This window comes from Mobula birostris, chromosome 3 (assembly GCF_030028105.1).
Source record: "Mobula birostris isolate sMobBir1 chromosome 3, sMobBir1.hap1, whole genome shotgun sequence".
NCBI lineage: Eukaryota > Metazoa > Chordata > Chondrichthyes > Myliobatiformes > Myliobatidae > Mobula > Mobula birostris.
Window position 1 is genome coordinate 161,979,332 of NC_092372.1, and position 15,627 is coordinate 161,994,958.

The 15,627-nt window shown below is 41.6% G+C and overlaps 1 protein-coding gene across 1 annotated transcript in view; it reads left to right on the top strand.

Annotated features, from left to right (window-relative positions):
* The window catches only part of pdia4 (protein disulfide isomerase family A, member 4), a 28,939-nt gene that overhangs the window by 2,410 nt on the left and 10,902 nt on the right, over positions 1 to 15,627 (top strand). The window contains exons 2-3 of the mRNA XM_072253592.1: positions 11,283 to 11,430; positions 12,965 to 13,170. Of these exons, the coding sequence (XP_072109693.1) occupies positions 11,283 to 11,430; positions 12,965 to 13,170 (354 nt within the window). The remainder of the gene's footprint in view (positions 1 to 11,282; positions 11,431 to 12,964; positions 13,171 to 15,627) is intronic.

Consider the following 15,627-nt stretch of genomic DNA (forward strand, 5'->3'; position numbering starts at 1 on the left):
TCCAGAGATGGACAGAAAGATCTAGAAAGGGGAGGGAGGTGTCAGAAATGGACTAGGTAAACTTGAGGGCAGGGTGAAAGTTGGAGGCAAAGTTAATGAAGTCAACGAGCTCAGCATGCATGCAGGAAGCAGCGCCAATGCAGTCGTCGATGTAGCGAAGGAAAAGTGGGGGACAGATACCAGAATAGGTTTGGAACATAGATTGTTCCACAAAGCCAACAAAAAGGCAGGCATAGCTAGGACCCATACGGGTGCCCATGGCTACACCTTTAGTTTGGAGGAAATGGGAGGAGCCAAAGGAGAAATTATTAAGAGTATGGACTAATTCCGCGAGACGGAGCAGAGTGGTGGTAGAGGGGAACTGATTAGGTCTGGAATCCGAAAAGAAGCGGAGAGCTTTGATACCTTCCTGATGGGGGATGGAAGTATCTAGGGACTGGACATTCATGGTGAAAATAAAGCGGTGGGGGCCAAGGAACTTGAAATCATCAAAGTTTCAGAGCATGAGAAGTGTCGCGAACATGGGTAGGAAGGGATTGAACAAGGGGGGGTAAAACCATGTTGAGATATGTGAAACTAATCTGGATTTTGGTAAGATGTTGTTTAGCTTACCAATTCTGCAGGTCAAGAAACCATATTCATAAGGAGTCTTTGATTCAAGTTCTTCAACTGTTTGGCTGTAATATATAAGTAAAAATCTATATTCTTTGCACTGCTTTCAGTTTGATATAATCTGTAGATTTAGAAACTCAGTTAATGTTCCATATTCTATAGAAGGCTTGAGGGAGTTGCTGTGTTCATAATCAACTATTGAGTAGTTCTTTAAATGTATGTGTGATTGAGAACAATTACCAAACATTTAATCTTGTTTCTCTTGACTTTGAAGGCTGTAACCACTTGCGAGGTTAATTCTGGGGGTTGACAAAGCCCAGCCTAGCCGTGATGGGTTGTGTTGATCATCTGTGTCCATGAAGACCTCGTCTTTAATAGAACCATAGAACATTACAGCACAGAAGCAGGCCTTTTGGCCCTCAGTTATCAAATTTGAAACATTTCAAAGCTTCAGTAATTGTGACTAAATTTGTAAGCTCTTGTGATGATGCATATTTGGATTGTATACCTGTCAGACTTTTCTAAACTTGTAAGAGAAATCGATTTTTGAAATATTCACCATAATCCAAGAATTTTTTTTAAGATCTCACAAACTTGCAGGGTCATCTACCACATGAACATGCAATTTGAGATGTAGATCACATGGCCCTTTTGGTTAGATTTGCTATTTAACATGGTTGATATGATTAATCGCAATTGAGTGCTTCTATGTACTCAGTAATTTTTCACCCCATTTCTTACCAGGTATCAATTATTCCTGCTTCCACTGTCCTTTGGGGAAGTGTTCTAAGACCCATTGCGAGAAAGATCATGTCTGGAATAAATGGGTGTCACCTTTAAAGCAATAAACTCTTATTCTATATTCTCAAGCCATCACCACATTGCACCTCTTCACAACCTTGTGTTTCATCCTTCTGGAGGGAAGGATCCTGTTGCACAATATTCTAGTGGAGGTCTTGCCAATGTTGTAATAAATGTTCCTAACTTTATATTCAATTCACTTAGCAATAAGTAATTAAGTTATGGTACCTAGGGATGGGGCTTCAATGAGTTGTGCACTAAGACAGCCAGATCCATCTGTTCTGGATCTCTGCAGTTTTTCACCATTGGTTAATATACTTTTGTTTTCTAAGCAGAATGGCTGCTACCACATTTTCTCACGTTGAATTTTCCAGACTTTCGCCCTCTGTGGCATTACTGTGTCCTCTGCACAATTTACTTTCTTGTTCATCATTGTGTCATCAATGCACTTATCAATCATACTTCTGCCTTCATCCAGAAGCCAGCCACGTTCTAAAGTACTTGCACCAAAGATGTAGGAGCAGAATTTGGCCATTTGGTCCATCTAGTCTGCTCTGCCCTTTCACCATGGCTGATCCATTTTTTCCTCTCAGCCCCAATCTCCTGCCTTCTCCCTGTATCCCTTCACGCCCTGACCAATCAAGAATCTGTCAACCTCTGCCTTAAATGTACATAAAGCTTGTTCTCCACAGCTGCCTGTGGCAGGGAATTCCACAGATTAACCACTCCCTGGCTAAAGAAGTTCCTCCTCATCTCAGTTTTAAAAGGACGGTCCTCAATTCTGAGGCTGTGTCCACTGGTCTTAGACATGCTCACCTTAGGAAACATCCTCTCCACATCCACTCTTACCAAGGCTTTTCACCATTCGATAGATTTCAATGAGGTCACCTCAGTCTTCTGAGTTCCAGTTGTTACGTACCCTGTAACTGGGTTGCCAAACCAGCAGAAATGGACCACTTAGTTGGAGTCTGGATTACTGGAACTAAGAAAATTTTATTAAAGAAATAAGTAACACAGTACTCTAATCGTAAGGTTATAAATGCAACAGGTTAGCAATGATAAAACACGCATGTACACAGAACTAGGATAATAGGTATCAATCAAGCTCTATCGCAGTCTAGGGGTAAAATGATCAGTCTCAAGTGATGCAGAGTTCAGTTCAGCTGAGTACAGTTCGCAGTAATCGCTGTTGTGCTGTTGGGGAGAGAGAGAGAGAGCAAGCGCATGCAAATTTGGATTCACAGACCTTTGATGTTTCTCGCAGTTAGCTTTTGGCGCGAGCCCTTTTAATGTCTTCTGAGGTCACGGACTGTGACCCCTCCCTTCCAGATACGTTCGTTCTTCCGCTGTGAACCTGGCACCCAGGCAAGGGCGGACACACACACCAGGTTCCCGCCGATCGTACCTTTTCACCCTGTGCGTTTATTGTCGGTCCCGTGACCAGACCTCCAAACTCCCACCAACTTGGGGTACACTGCACTTCCAGGGTCTCGTTATCTCGTGATCTCGTGGTGTGTCTTGCCTTAGCTAACCTGTTCCTTTTATCCCCCTGCTGGGGTATCACCTGTCCATCAAACTTCATACAGTTCAGGTTCAAAGCAACCTGTCTGTCAATACTTGGAACTGTGTCTCTTTTCGTTAATCTCTCTCGTCTCTCATTAACATTTTGAACGCTTCTCCCTTTTGTCTCTCTTATCTCTCTCATCAGCATCAATCTTCTGATAACTTGGTCTTTCGTCACACAGTGAATACAGGCCCAGAGCCATCAAATGCTCTTCATATGACAAGCCATTCAATCCTGGAATAATTTTCGTGAACCTCCTTTGAACCCTCTCCAGTTTCAGTACATGCTTTCTAAGATAAGGAGCCCAAAACTGCTCTCGATACTCCAAGTGAGGCCTCAGTGCTTTATAAAGTCTCAATATTACGTCCTTGCTTCTATATTCTAGTCCTCTTGAAATGAATTGCTGACAGTGCATTTGCATTCCTCACCACAGACTCAACCTGCAAATTAACCTTTAGGGAATCCTACACAAGGGCTCCCAAGTCCCTTTGCATCTCAGTTTTTTTGTATTTTCTTTCCATTTAGAAAATATTGAACCCTTTCTTTTCAATCAGTGCATGACCATACTCTTCTGCACACTGTATTCCATCTGCCATTTCTTTGCCCATTCTCCCAATCTGTGCAAGTCTTTCTGTAGCACCTCTTCTTCCTCAAAACCTGCCCCTTTACCTGTTTTCATATTGTCTGCAAACTTGGGAACAAAGCCATCAATTCCATCATCGAAATCATTGACACATAACCTAAAAAAAAATGGGTCCCAACATGGGCTCGTAGCTTGTTAAGCAGCCTCATGTGTGGCACTTTGTCAAAGGCCATCCAAAAAGCCAAGTGCACAATTAGAATTAATAATTCTTGAAAGATCATTAATGCTTCCACAATCTCTACAGCCACTTCTTTCAGAACTCTAGTGTGTACGCAACCTGTTCCAGGTGACTTATCTAACTTTAGACCTTTCAGTTTCCCAAGAACCTTCTCTCTAGTTATGGTAACTTCACATATTTCATGCCCGCTGACACCTGGAACTTCCACCATACTGCTAGTGTCTTTCTCAGTGAAGGCTAGTGCAAAATTCTTGCTCGGTTCATCTGCCATTTTGTTGTCCCCTATTACTACCCGTCCAGCATTGTTTTCCAGTGGTCTGGTATCAACTGTAACCTCTCTTTTACATTTTATGTATCTGAAGAAACTTGGTATCCTCATACTATTGGCTAGCTTGCTTTCATATTCTCTCTACCTTGATGACTACTTTAGTTTCCTTCTGTTGGTTTTTAAAAGCTTCCAAATCCTATAACTTTCCACTAAATTTTTGCTCTATTATATGCCCTCTCTTTGGCTTTTTTATTGGCTTTGACTTCACTTGTTAGCTACTGTTGTGTCATCTTGCTGTTGGAGTACTGCTTCCTCTTTGGGATGTATATATCCTGTGCCTTTCAAATTGCTTCCAGAAGTTCCAGCCATTGTTGCTCTGCCATCAGCCCTGTCTGTGTTCTTTTCCAGACAATTCTGGCCAACTCCTATCTCCTGCCTCTGTAGTTCCCTTTACTCCACTGTAATGCTGTTATCTGACTTTAGCTTCTCCTTAAATTTCAGGGTGAAAGCAGTCATATTATGATCACTTTCCTGAAGGGTTCTTTACCTTGGTAGAATAAGGCCATTTGGACCATCAAGTCTGCTCCAGTATTCTGGCTGATTTATTATCCCCCTCAACCCAGTTCTCCTGCCTTCTCCCTGTAACCTTTGACACCTTTACTAATCAAGAATCTTATCAATCTCCACTTTAAGTACATCAATGACTTGGCCTCTACAAATGTCTGTGGCAATTAATTCCACAGTCACCACCCTCTGGCTAAGGAAATTCCTCTTAATCTGTGTTCTAAAGGGCATATCCTTCTATACTGAGGCTGTGCCCTCTGGTCATAGACTCCCCACTGTAGAAAATATCTGCTCCATCTCCACTATCTCAGCCTTTCAATCTTTGAGTTTCAAGGAGATTCCACCCACCCCCCCACCCCCCCCATTCTTCTAAACAGGCCAGAGCCATCAAATGCTCCTTGTGTTAACCCTTTCATTCCTGGTATTATTCTAGTGAACCTCCACTGGTCCCTCTGCGACGCCAGCACATCTCCTTTATGAATATGAACACCAGATGACACTCCTGGCATGCATTTTCTATCTCCCGTTATAATTTGTAGGCCACATCCTGCTACTGTTTGGCAGTCTGTATACAACTCCCATTAGGGTCTTTTTACCTTTGCAGTTCTTTAGCTTATCCATAATAATTCAACATCTTTTGGCCCTATGTCGCCTCTTTGTAATGATTTGATTTCTTTTTTTTTAACCAACAGCAAAGCCACCCCCTCTGCCTTCCTGCTTGTCCTTTCGATACCAAGTGTATCCTTGGACATTAAGCTCCCGGCTATAATCTTTCAGGCATGATTTAGTGATGTCTACAACATCATACCTGCCAATCTACAATTGTGCTGCAAGTTCATCTGCCTTATTCTGTATACTGCGTGCATTCAGATGTAACACCTCCACTCCTGTATTCACCCTTTTCGTTGTTGTCACATCATGCTCAAACTTTTCATTCCTAATTTTGAGGTCTAAACAACACCTGTCTCCACAACCTCTCCACTAACTGTTCTGGCACTCTGGTTCCCATTCCTCCGCAACTCTAGCTTAAACCCCACTAGGATATTAGTCCCCCTCCAGTTCAGGTGTAAAACCGTCCTTTCTGTACAAGTTCCTCCTTCCCTGGAAGAGACCCCAATGATCCAAAAATCTTATACCCTCCCTCCTACAACTCTAACTGCGTATTAAACTGTATAATCTTTCTAGTTCTAGCCTCACTAGTGTGTAGTACGGGTAGCAGTTCTGAGATCACAACTCTGGAGGTCTTCCCTTAGCACCTAACTCCCTAAACTCCGTATGCAGAATGTCATCACTTATCCTACCCAGGTCATCGGTGCCTACCTGGACCATACTTCTGGCTGTTCACCCTCAAGCAAGAATGCTGAGAACTCGATCTGAGATGTCCTGGACCTGGCATCCGGGAACTTCGTTCTCACCCACAGAATCACCTGTCTGTTTCCCTAACTAACAAATTCCCCATCACCACAGTGTACTCCTACAGAAACATAGAAAATAGGTGCAGGAGTAGGCCATTCGGCCCTTCGAGCCTGCACCGCCATTCAGTATGATCATGGCTGATCATCCAACTCAGAACCCTGCAACAGCCTTCCCTCCATATCCCCTGATCCCTTTAGCCACAAGGGCCATATCTAACTCCCTCTTAAATATAGCCAATGAACTGGCCTCAACTGTTTCCTGTGGCAGAGAATTCCACAGATTCGCCACTCTCTGTGTGAAGAAGTTTTTCCTAATCTCAGTCCTAAAAGGCTTCCCCTTTATCCTCAAACTGAGGCGCCTCGTTCTGGACTTCCCCAACATCAGGAATAATCTTCCTGCATCTAGCCTGTCTAATCCCTTTAGGATTTTATACGTTTCAATCAGATCCCCCCTCAATCTTCTAAATTCCAGTGAGTATAAGCCTAGTTCATCCAGTCTTTCATCATATGAAAGTCCTGCCATCCCAGGAATCAATCTGGTGAACCTTCTTTGTACTCCCTCTATGGCAAGGATGTCTTTCCTCAGATTAGGGGACCAGAACTGCACACAATACTCCAGGTGTGGTCTCACCAAGGCCTTGTACAACTGCAGTAGTACCTCCCTGCCCCTGTACTCGAATCCTCTTGCTATAAATGCCACTTCTTCCCACTTCCCTTTGAGTCAGAGGCAGATTCTGTGTAGCGACCCAACCACTGACTTTCCTCTGTTAGGTCATGACCCTTGATAGTATACTGAGTGACGCAAGCACGAGGAAATCTGCAGATGCTGGAATTTCAAGCAACACACATAAAAGTTGCTGGTGAACGCAGCAGGCCAGGCAGCATCTCGAGGAAGAGGTACAGTCGACGTTTCGGGCCGAGACCCTTCATCGGGACTAACTGAAAGAAGAGCTAGTAAGAGATTTGAAAGGCGGAGGGGGAGATCCAAAATGATAGGAGAAGACAGGAGGGGGAGGGATGGAGCCAAGAGCTGGACAGTTGATTGGCAAAAGGGATATGAGAGGATCATGGGACAGGAGGCCTAGGGAGAAAGATAGGGAGAGAGGGGAAGCCCAGAGGGTGGGCAAGGGGTATAGTGAGAGAGACAGAGGGAGAAAAAGGAGAGAGAGAAAAAGAATGTGTGTAAATAAATAACGGATGGGATATGAGGGGGAGGTGGGGCATTAGTGGAAGTTTGAGAAGTCAATGTCCATGCCATCAGGTTGGAGGATACCCAGATGGAATATAAGGTGTTGTTCCTGACGAAGGGTCTCGGCCCGAAACGTCGACTGTACCTCTTCCTAGAGATGCTGCCTGGCCTGCTGCGTTCATGAGTATACAAAATGATATACCTGTTCTTGAGGGAAATGGCCACAGGGACTCCGCACTGTTCCTTAACCCCTTTCCCCTTCCTGACTGTCACCCAGTTTCCTGTGTCCTGCACCTTGGGTGTAACCCCTTCTCTAACTCAGTGTTACCCCTTCAGCCTCCAAAATGATCCGGAGCTCATCCAGTTCCAGCTCTAGCTCCTTTACCGGAATTTTTAGAAGCTGTAGCGGATGCCCTTCTCGTAGTGGTACTGGAGGTCTCCCTGCTTTTCCACATCCCTTAAGAGGAGCATTTCATTATCCTGCCTTGCATCTCTACTGTCCCAGTTGAGCCGATATAAAGAGAAGGAATAAAATTTGAACTTTTCTTTCCTTTGTTTTCCCTGAGTGAAGTCTCTGCTGAAGCTTCGAAGAGTTAAAAGCCTTGAGTCCACTCAGACAATGGCCATTGTGCTTGCCATGCCTTCCTTTAATTTGCTGTCACTAATCAATCCCAAACGCCGACTGGTTGCTTATCAAAGCTCTATTACGCTACCGCGACCCGCTCTTACCTTTTATCCTCGGGCATGGACCTGATAGAAGTCCTCTCCGCTCCAGACTTCTGATATCTGGATTGGCTGCTGCTCAAAGCTCTATTTCTGAATAGAGAATTCCAGGATTTAGATGAAAGGACTGGTAATGCATTTCCAAGTGAGGATGCTGTGCAATTTGAATATGGTGTTCATGTGTACCTGGTGCCCTGGTCCTTGGTTGCAAAAGGTTGCATACTTGGAAGGTCTTGCCAAAATTGCATGGAAAGTAACTGCAGTACATTCTGTGGTTGGTATCTGCTGTAGCTACTGCACTGGTCCAGGTGAAAATGTTTGGTGTGGTTTATGGGGTGCCAGTCAAGTGGGCTACATTGTCCTCAGCAGTTGGTAAGATTTTAGAGTACATTATTAAGGATGAAGTTTTGGAGTACTTGTCAATGAGAAGATGAGGCAAAGTCAAAATTTTTTTTAAGGGAGATCTTGGCAAATTGTACATTGAGGTAAGCAGGTTAGGGAGTCCTGGTTCATTTCCTCAAGGTTAACTTGCAGGTTGAGATGGTAGTAAAGACAAATCAAATATTCTCCAGTGCTTTGAAGTCTGGGAACCTGTATTGTTAAGAACTCACTTGGGGAATTGATTGTAGCTTATTGTTAAATCAGCAAATTCTGTTTTGAGAACTATAAACTATATTAGTAGCCCCCTTGAATGGAAGTGACAAGGTTTGTGCAGTATAGATTTTGAGATTCTTAAGAGACCTAGGGGTGTTGGGGTTCAGGTTATGGTTTACAGGCAAGGATGTGGGGGGAAAATAAGTCAGGCCAGAGTGCTAGCCTCTGCTCTGCATTTGAAGGCCAGCAATGGTGAATGTCGGACCATCAGACCAGCATGGACGGGCTGATTTCACCCCTGCCCCCCAAGTGAGGTTTTGACAGGTTCCAGAATTGGAGTTCCTTGCTGGCAGGAAGAACAAAGTCCGATGACCTCCTGGGCACACGCATCAGTGACACAGTAGTTCGAGACCTAGCGTTCAGTAATTGGTAGGTACTGAGATAATGCCAAGGTCTGAGGGTCAATCAAAGTCCAGGCTTGTTGGCCAGAGCCAGAGTTTGTGATTATCTGCAAGTCCACTGGGGTAGTGGAACGAGAAATGTCTCCCGAGTCTGGTAGAAGCTTAAGACTGCCTGTCCTGGGGTTAGAGACGTGTATGTGCACTGGTGTGAGGGTAGAATGGGGCTTGTTTTGCTGTTTTTTGTGTTGGTGCTCTGCCAAGTATCGTGGTCATGCTTTGTTAGTGCCAGATGTGTGGTGAATCTTGCAGGCTGTCCCCAGCATATCCTTGGGTGTGTTGTTAACAGAAATGACATATTTCAGTATGCTTTAACGTGCATGTAATAAATTTGTATCCTAATGCTAAGATCTATATGAGATATTTACCTTGCATAGAACTGAAGGTTCCACCTCTTTCTTGCAGGCTTAGCTCTGACATCTTGCATTCCGGTCTAATAGTGTTTGATTAACATTTGGTGCACTGTCAAATTAAGTTGTAAAAGCTTTTGAGAGAATGTCGTGATGAAGGATCTCAACCCGAAGCGTTGACTGTACTCTTTTTGCCATGTATGCTGTCTGGCCTGCTGAGCTCCTCCAGCATTTTGTGTGTTGCTTGGATCTCTAGCATCTGCAGATTTTCTCTTATTTGAGAATGCTTCTGTGTTTCAAACAGTGGTTTCATACCATGAAGAAAAATGCTTGTGGGAAATCTTGAGCTTTTCCACTTGGAGCAAATGCCTGTCTCATTTTTGTCATCAGGTCTTTGACTGTTCGGTTAAATTGCCAGGCTCCTGTTTCTGTTTGCTATCCTTTATATCATTGCTCTTCCTTCCCAATTGCAAATTTTGAAGTTCTGCAATGGTAATTAATTTTTCCAAAATGGGATACGTTTCTGGTGGATTCCTACAAAACCTAAGAAATCCCATCAATAATTTCCTTGGGCTTCCCCACAGGTCAAACATTTGTAGGTTGACCACTTTTGGTTTAGTTCATACCAATGTTAAAGGATATAAGTGACGACTTGTTCAAATGTAATAGTAGAGTAGATTGTATTCTTGATTAGCAGACATTAAAATAGAGGGAGATGAATGTTGCTGGGCTTCATGATTAGAAAATAATCAAGCCATGCTGTGTAACACTCTTCTTGTAAAGACTTGGGTGGGGGGTTGGGGTTGATCCTGATAAGTTATGGATGAAAATAAAAGCACTAAATACAGTTATACAATACTAATGCTTTGTCATAATTAATGCATACCTGTACAAGTGATTTGCAGTGTTCAGATTTTTGGTGGGCACCCTGTTTGATAAACTAGAAATCCATTGTTACAGTGGTGTAGCAAGAATTATGTTTTTTTGCTTTCCAGCATTTACACTGGGATCACTTGAGTTTTTAAGTACAGGTTGAGTTGAAATGCTTGGGGCCGGAAGTGTTTCGGATTTTGGATTTTTCAGATTTTGAAATGTTTCATGAAGTGACTTGGGATCGCCATCATTTCTGACTGAATTTATGTGCTACCAGTGAGCAGTCATTGCTTAGATTTGTACTTAAAAGTTAAAATTATTACATACACATTTTCATATCAATGGTGCAGGGTAACAAAGCACCACAACAGCTTTGGGGAAAATACCTGAATGAACTGGTAAACAGCAGCAGGCTTTCAATCTTCATCTACGATGTTTTGATTAAAAGGTTACAGTACGCTGTAATTGTATGTTACTCTGTTAGGTTTTATGGAAGTTATAAAAACAATCAGCACTGTAGACTGTTCTGCTAGATTTTCATCAGTGCCTTAAATTATGCTGTGCCTTAAATTTTTGAAACTAGCCTGAACTTCCTATCCACAATTAACTTCAATTTTCAGTTCGTTGTGAATGGTCTTTGCTTGTTTCATAATCAACATATCATTAAGCGACATATGTTCAGTCCGCTGACAATACACAATCAAAATCTTTATTTTTCGCTTATAGTGGTTTTTCTATTTCTCATTGCCTTCCGTTCATTATGTACGAGGTCACTTCCCAAAACTGTCTAGTGTGTAGAGACTTGCGTCTCACCTGGGAATCCTCCCAGCATCTTGTGGAATTTTCCATTTGTGATGTCATGTCAGCACTCAAAAAAGAAATCTGGATTTCGGAGGTTTTCAGGTTTTGGAATTTCAGATGAAGGGTACTTACCCTATAATTTATTGACTGATTAATCTTGTTAATGTTGCAACTGAACTTCAGCACTTTCAGCTAACCTGAGACCAATGACATCATCTTCACATCGTTTTAACTTTTTTTTTCCTCTAGAATCTGATGCGGAAGAGGAAGAGGAGGATGAAGATGAAGACGATGAGTCGGTCAAAGAAGAAAATGGTGTTTTGGTTTTGACAGATGCAAATTATGATTCCTTCATTGCAGACAAAGATACTGTACTGATTGAATTTTATGCCCCTTGGTAAGTGATTTTTTTTTCAATGAAAATGGTTGCTTATTCACAAAAACTATATGGATGGTTGCAATAGTGCTGCTCTTTCATCCATCTTATCTTCAAAATAAACCATTCAGCATGTGTCTGGGGCCAGCTCAATTTTTTTCACTTGTCACGTGACTGGCAACAATGAATATAGAAATGAGTCAGGTTTTATAAACAAACATACATTTATTAAACTCTGCTCAATATTTTTAAAAAAATAACAAACGAAAACCTTAACAGGAAGTAAACTGCTATGCAGCCATTTAACAAACCGCTAAATTCAGTACTAGTTCTTAAAGCGGTAAATGCAAACAGTCTTAAAGTGGTAAATTGGAACACAGTTCTTAGAATGGTAAATTTGAAAGTCCAAGATATTTATACAGTCAATTAGGAGAGACTTTCCTGAAATAAAGAATTCCTCGAAAACCCGACATTACTGCCGATTCCAGCCAGAATCTGCCTTGTCCGCAGATTTCATGACGACGGAAATAAAATGGTTTAAAGCACTGACCTTTTTCCTCTGTAGACTAGGTACCGCACAACCCTTCTGCTGCTTTTAATAGAGGTTATCTCATGTAGATCACTCTTACTTGAACGAATTCAATAATGGTCGATCCTCTCCAAAACCACTGAACAACTCCTTCAGGTTCCCGTCTTCACTCTCCAATATTACTGAAAAGGTACATCAACAAATCTGGCAGCTATTGGTGAAACTGCCGGCCCAGCACTTCCGTACCTTACAGTAGAAAGTAAAACTCCGTTTTAAAACTATACTGTGTCATGAGACTAATACACAGCGTAGCAGTGTATCTGACTGACGATCTAACTGAAAACTAACTGTGTCACCAAGGGTCTACACTTATATACCTGGTGAGAAGAGGTCATGATGTGACCTCCACAAGACCATTACATCATCCTCATAAGACAGTCAGAAGATATCCATGAAGAATGTAACACACTCTTTTGCATTTTCCACAATCTGCTTCCTTTATTACAAGCAGACCAGTTCCATTTCCTCCAATTTTGCTTGGAAGCTGATTATCTGTTTATTTTTGGCTCCAATCTGATAAATCTTAAAACACATGCAGAAGATTTTCTAAACTCTGCATCTACTTATAAAGCCAGGTTCCTGAAATTTTAAATATTGATTTGTACAGCTACCAGGCTAGATCCGTAAGCCCCCAGGTTTGTTTGAGTCCCTTTTAAAGCGTTGCCATTTGTACAGCCTCACAGATTTTCATTTTGTAATGCATTTTATTGTATTGTGTGGACAGCTAATTAAAAATCCAATAAATTTGAAAAATAATTTGGTTTTATATGAATGGACCATGAAATGCAAAGCATGAATTCTTTTCTTGGAGGGGTGGCAGATTGTTCTTAAACTGCATTTTTCAGGTAACTTTGAGATGTTTAAATATCGTCACCTGCTTGGAATGTTTTTGTCTGTATATAAAGTGCTGCTTTCTGTTTACCAATAGAATCGCCCCCTACCCTTGTAAATTCTCTTGATCTGTAGGTGTGAAGAATGTAAACAATTTGCTCCAGAATATGAAAAGATTGCAAGTGAGCTAAAAGAAAATGAACCTCCCATTCCAGTTGCCAAAGTTGATGGCACATCACAAACAAGCTTGGGTCAACGGTTTGATATTGGTATTTACCCCACATTCAAGATTGTGAAAAATGGGCAAACAGTTAATTATAAAGGATCAGTGAACAAAGAAGGTAAGATAACCTTTGTTCCATTAATTCTTTGCTGATGTTGCCCAACTGAAGTTAACAGCACCTACATGTGGGCTAACCTTGTGCATTAATTCCAGGATTGACCCATTGTTTTAGTTGTACAGTTCAGAATTGCCTCATTCATGTAATGAAGGAAGGTTAAATTGATATAATACAGTTCTCAATTTAGTAATCTCTTCTAGTTTCTAATGTTGACCATAGTTTTTATACTTTCCAAGCAAAGGCACTGAGTTTTTAATTTGAGCTTCTCCTTTGATGTAGACAAATCTCCAAAGTGCTTTCAGCATGCCATTTTGATCCCTTGGCATCTGATCATGTAATGTAACTCCTACAAACATTGTTCCATACACCTTTTGTGATAGTTGGCACTCTTCAGAGGAATTGTGTGTGTGTATGTAAAATAAAAAGTTCAAAGTCAATTTTATTATCATACATACATCACCACATACAACCCTGAGATTCTTTTTCTTGTGGGTGTACTTAGCAAATCTAAAGAATAGTAACAACAGGATCAATGAAAGATTTGAGTATAGAAGGCAACGAGCTGTGCAAATGCAAATATAAATAATTAGCAATAAATAACGAGAGCATGAAATAAGATGGAGTGCTTAAAGTGGAATCATTTGTTCTGGGAACATCTCAATAGATGAGTGAAGTTATCTTCTTTTGTTGAAGAGCTTGATGGTTGAGGGGTAATAACTGTTCTTGAAGCTGATGGTGAAAGTCCTGAGGCACTTGTACCTTCTACCTGAAGGCAACTAGCAGTATGGCCTGGGTAGTGGGAATCGTTGGATGCTGCTTTCCTAAAACAGCGTTTCATATAGATGTGCTGTATGGTTGGGAGGGTTTTACCTGTGATGTACTGAGCAAATCCACTGCCTTTTGTAGGATTTTCCACTCAAAGGCATTGATGTTCCCATACCAGACTGTAATGCAGCCAGTCATACACTTTCTGCTAAACATCTTTAGAAGTTTGTTAAAGTTTGTGATGTCACGCCAAATCTCTGCAGGCTCCTAAGGAAGTAGAGGTGCTGTTGTGCTTTCTTTGCAATTACATTTACATGATGGATCTGGGACTCTGATTCATAGAAATGTTGGATAATATCACAAATACAGCCATTCAACCTGCATTTATTGGGTTTCCAGCAGAGCTATCCCATTAATATGTGCCGCTTGCTCTTTACCCATGGCTGTTTTTCTATCTTCAATTCTTGTCTAAATACTGCATTCTGCTACCAGAAATGTTCTTTATTTTCTTGATGTCAGGAAGTGCAATGGCTCTTCGTAGAACTGGATTGGTGATCCTCAATCATGTTCCAAGTTCTACCATGGCAGTAGCAAAATTGAATTGTAAAAAAAAACACAATTTGAATTGTTAATACCCTTTTTACATAGATGCTCTTGTTGATCCTGCAAAGATATCCTGAATATTTTGGGATATGTCTAAATTTTTCATGTGTCAAAACAACTAGCTATCATGCTCAATTAGACCTTTCCATAAATGCTCTGGATTTTTAGTCTGATTCTTGAATGTGACTGATCTGCAAGCAGGACAGATCTTCAGAAGGGTATTTTATTAGAAAGGAGTGACCACTGAACTTCCCATTGACTTTGGGCTGCTTGAAGTCTTGTCACACTGCGTCAAATGTGAACATAGTGATTACCATCTGCTACCTTTTCCTCACTAATGAATCTGTGCTCATCTACACTGAACAACACATGAGACATGGGAAATGTTCAGTATATGTTCCAGGTCAAACTCATGGTGGTCACTTCTACCAGGAATGTCTTGTATTGATCTTTCTCCATAGATGAAAAGGATAAAGTAAAATGGATTATCTGCTAGCTCACTATTCTGTCATAGACTCAGTCTGGCAGCTTTGTTCTTCAGGAGTTGGTTACCTGGGTCAGTGTCTCTTGGTGACATCTTCTGTTTCTATTCCACTTGCATCGTTTCCTCTAAAAAACATTGCCGAACATGGAATACTGATTCAGTAGTTAAGTGAGCAGGTGGTAATTGGTTGATAAAATGTTTAGGGGACTTGGAGGTTTGTATTTAATAATGAGGATTCCCATATCTACTCTCCTGTTTACCATGAACTGCCACCTTTAGATTTCTATATTGCCTATGGTACATTCTACCTGGGAATTGTGATGCTCTGAGGTAAAAATGGGTATGACTGTTGAACTATTGTTTTACTTAGCAATGGACTTCACACCTTAAACCATTTGCTAGAAATGTGTGGAAGATTTTGCAAGGGCTGGGGAGTGACTGAGTCTGAGCTTGTAAACTGCTTGCATCATACACCAGGGTGCTCTCTTTGGTTACCTGATAAAGGTAACCAGAGCCTTTGGCCAGGAGCAGATGTTTTCAGGTGGTGCTCAACCTTCATAGTGTTTCAGCCTTTAACCACTACATTCTCCAGCTGGCGGGTCCGC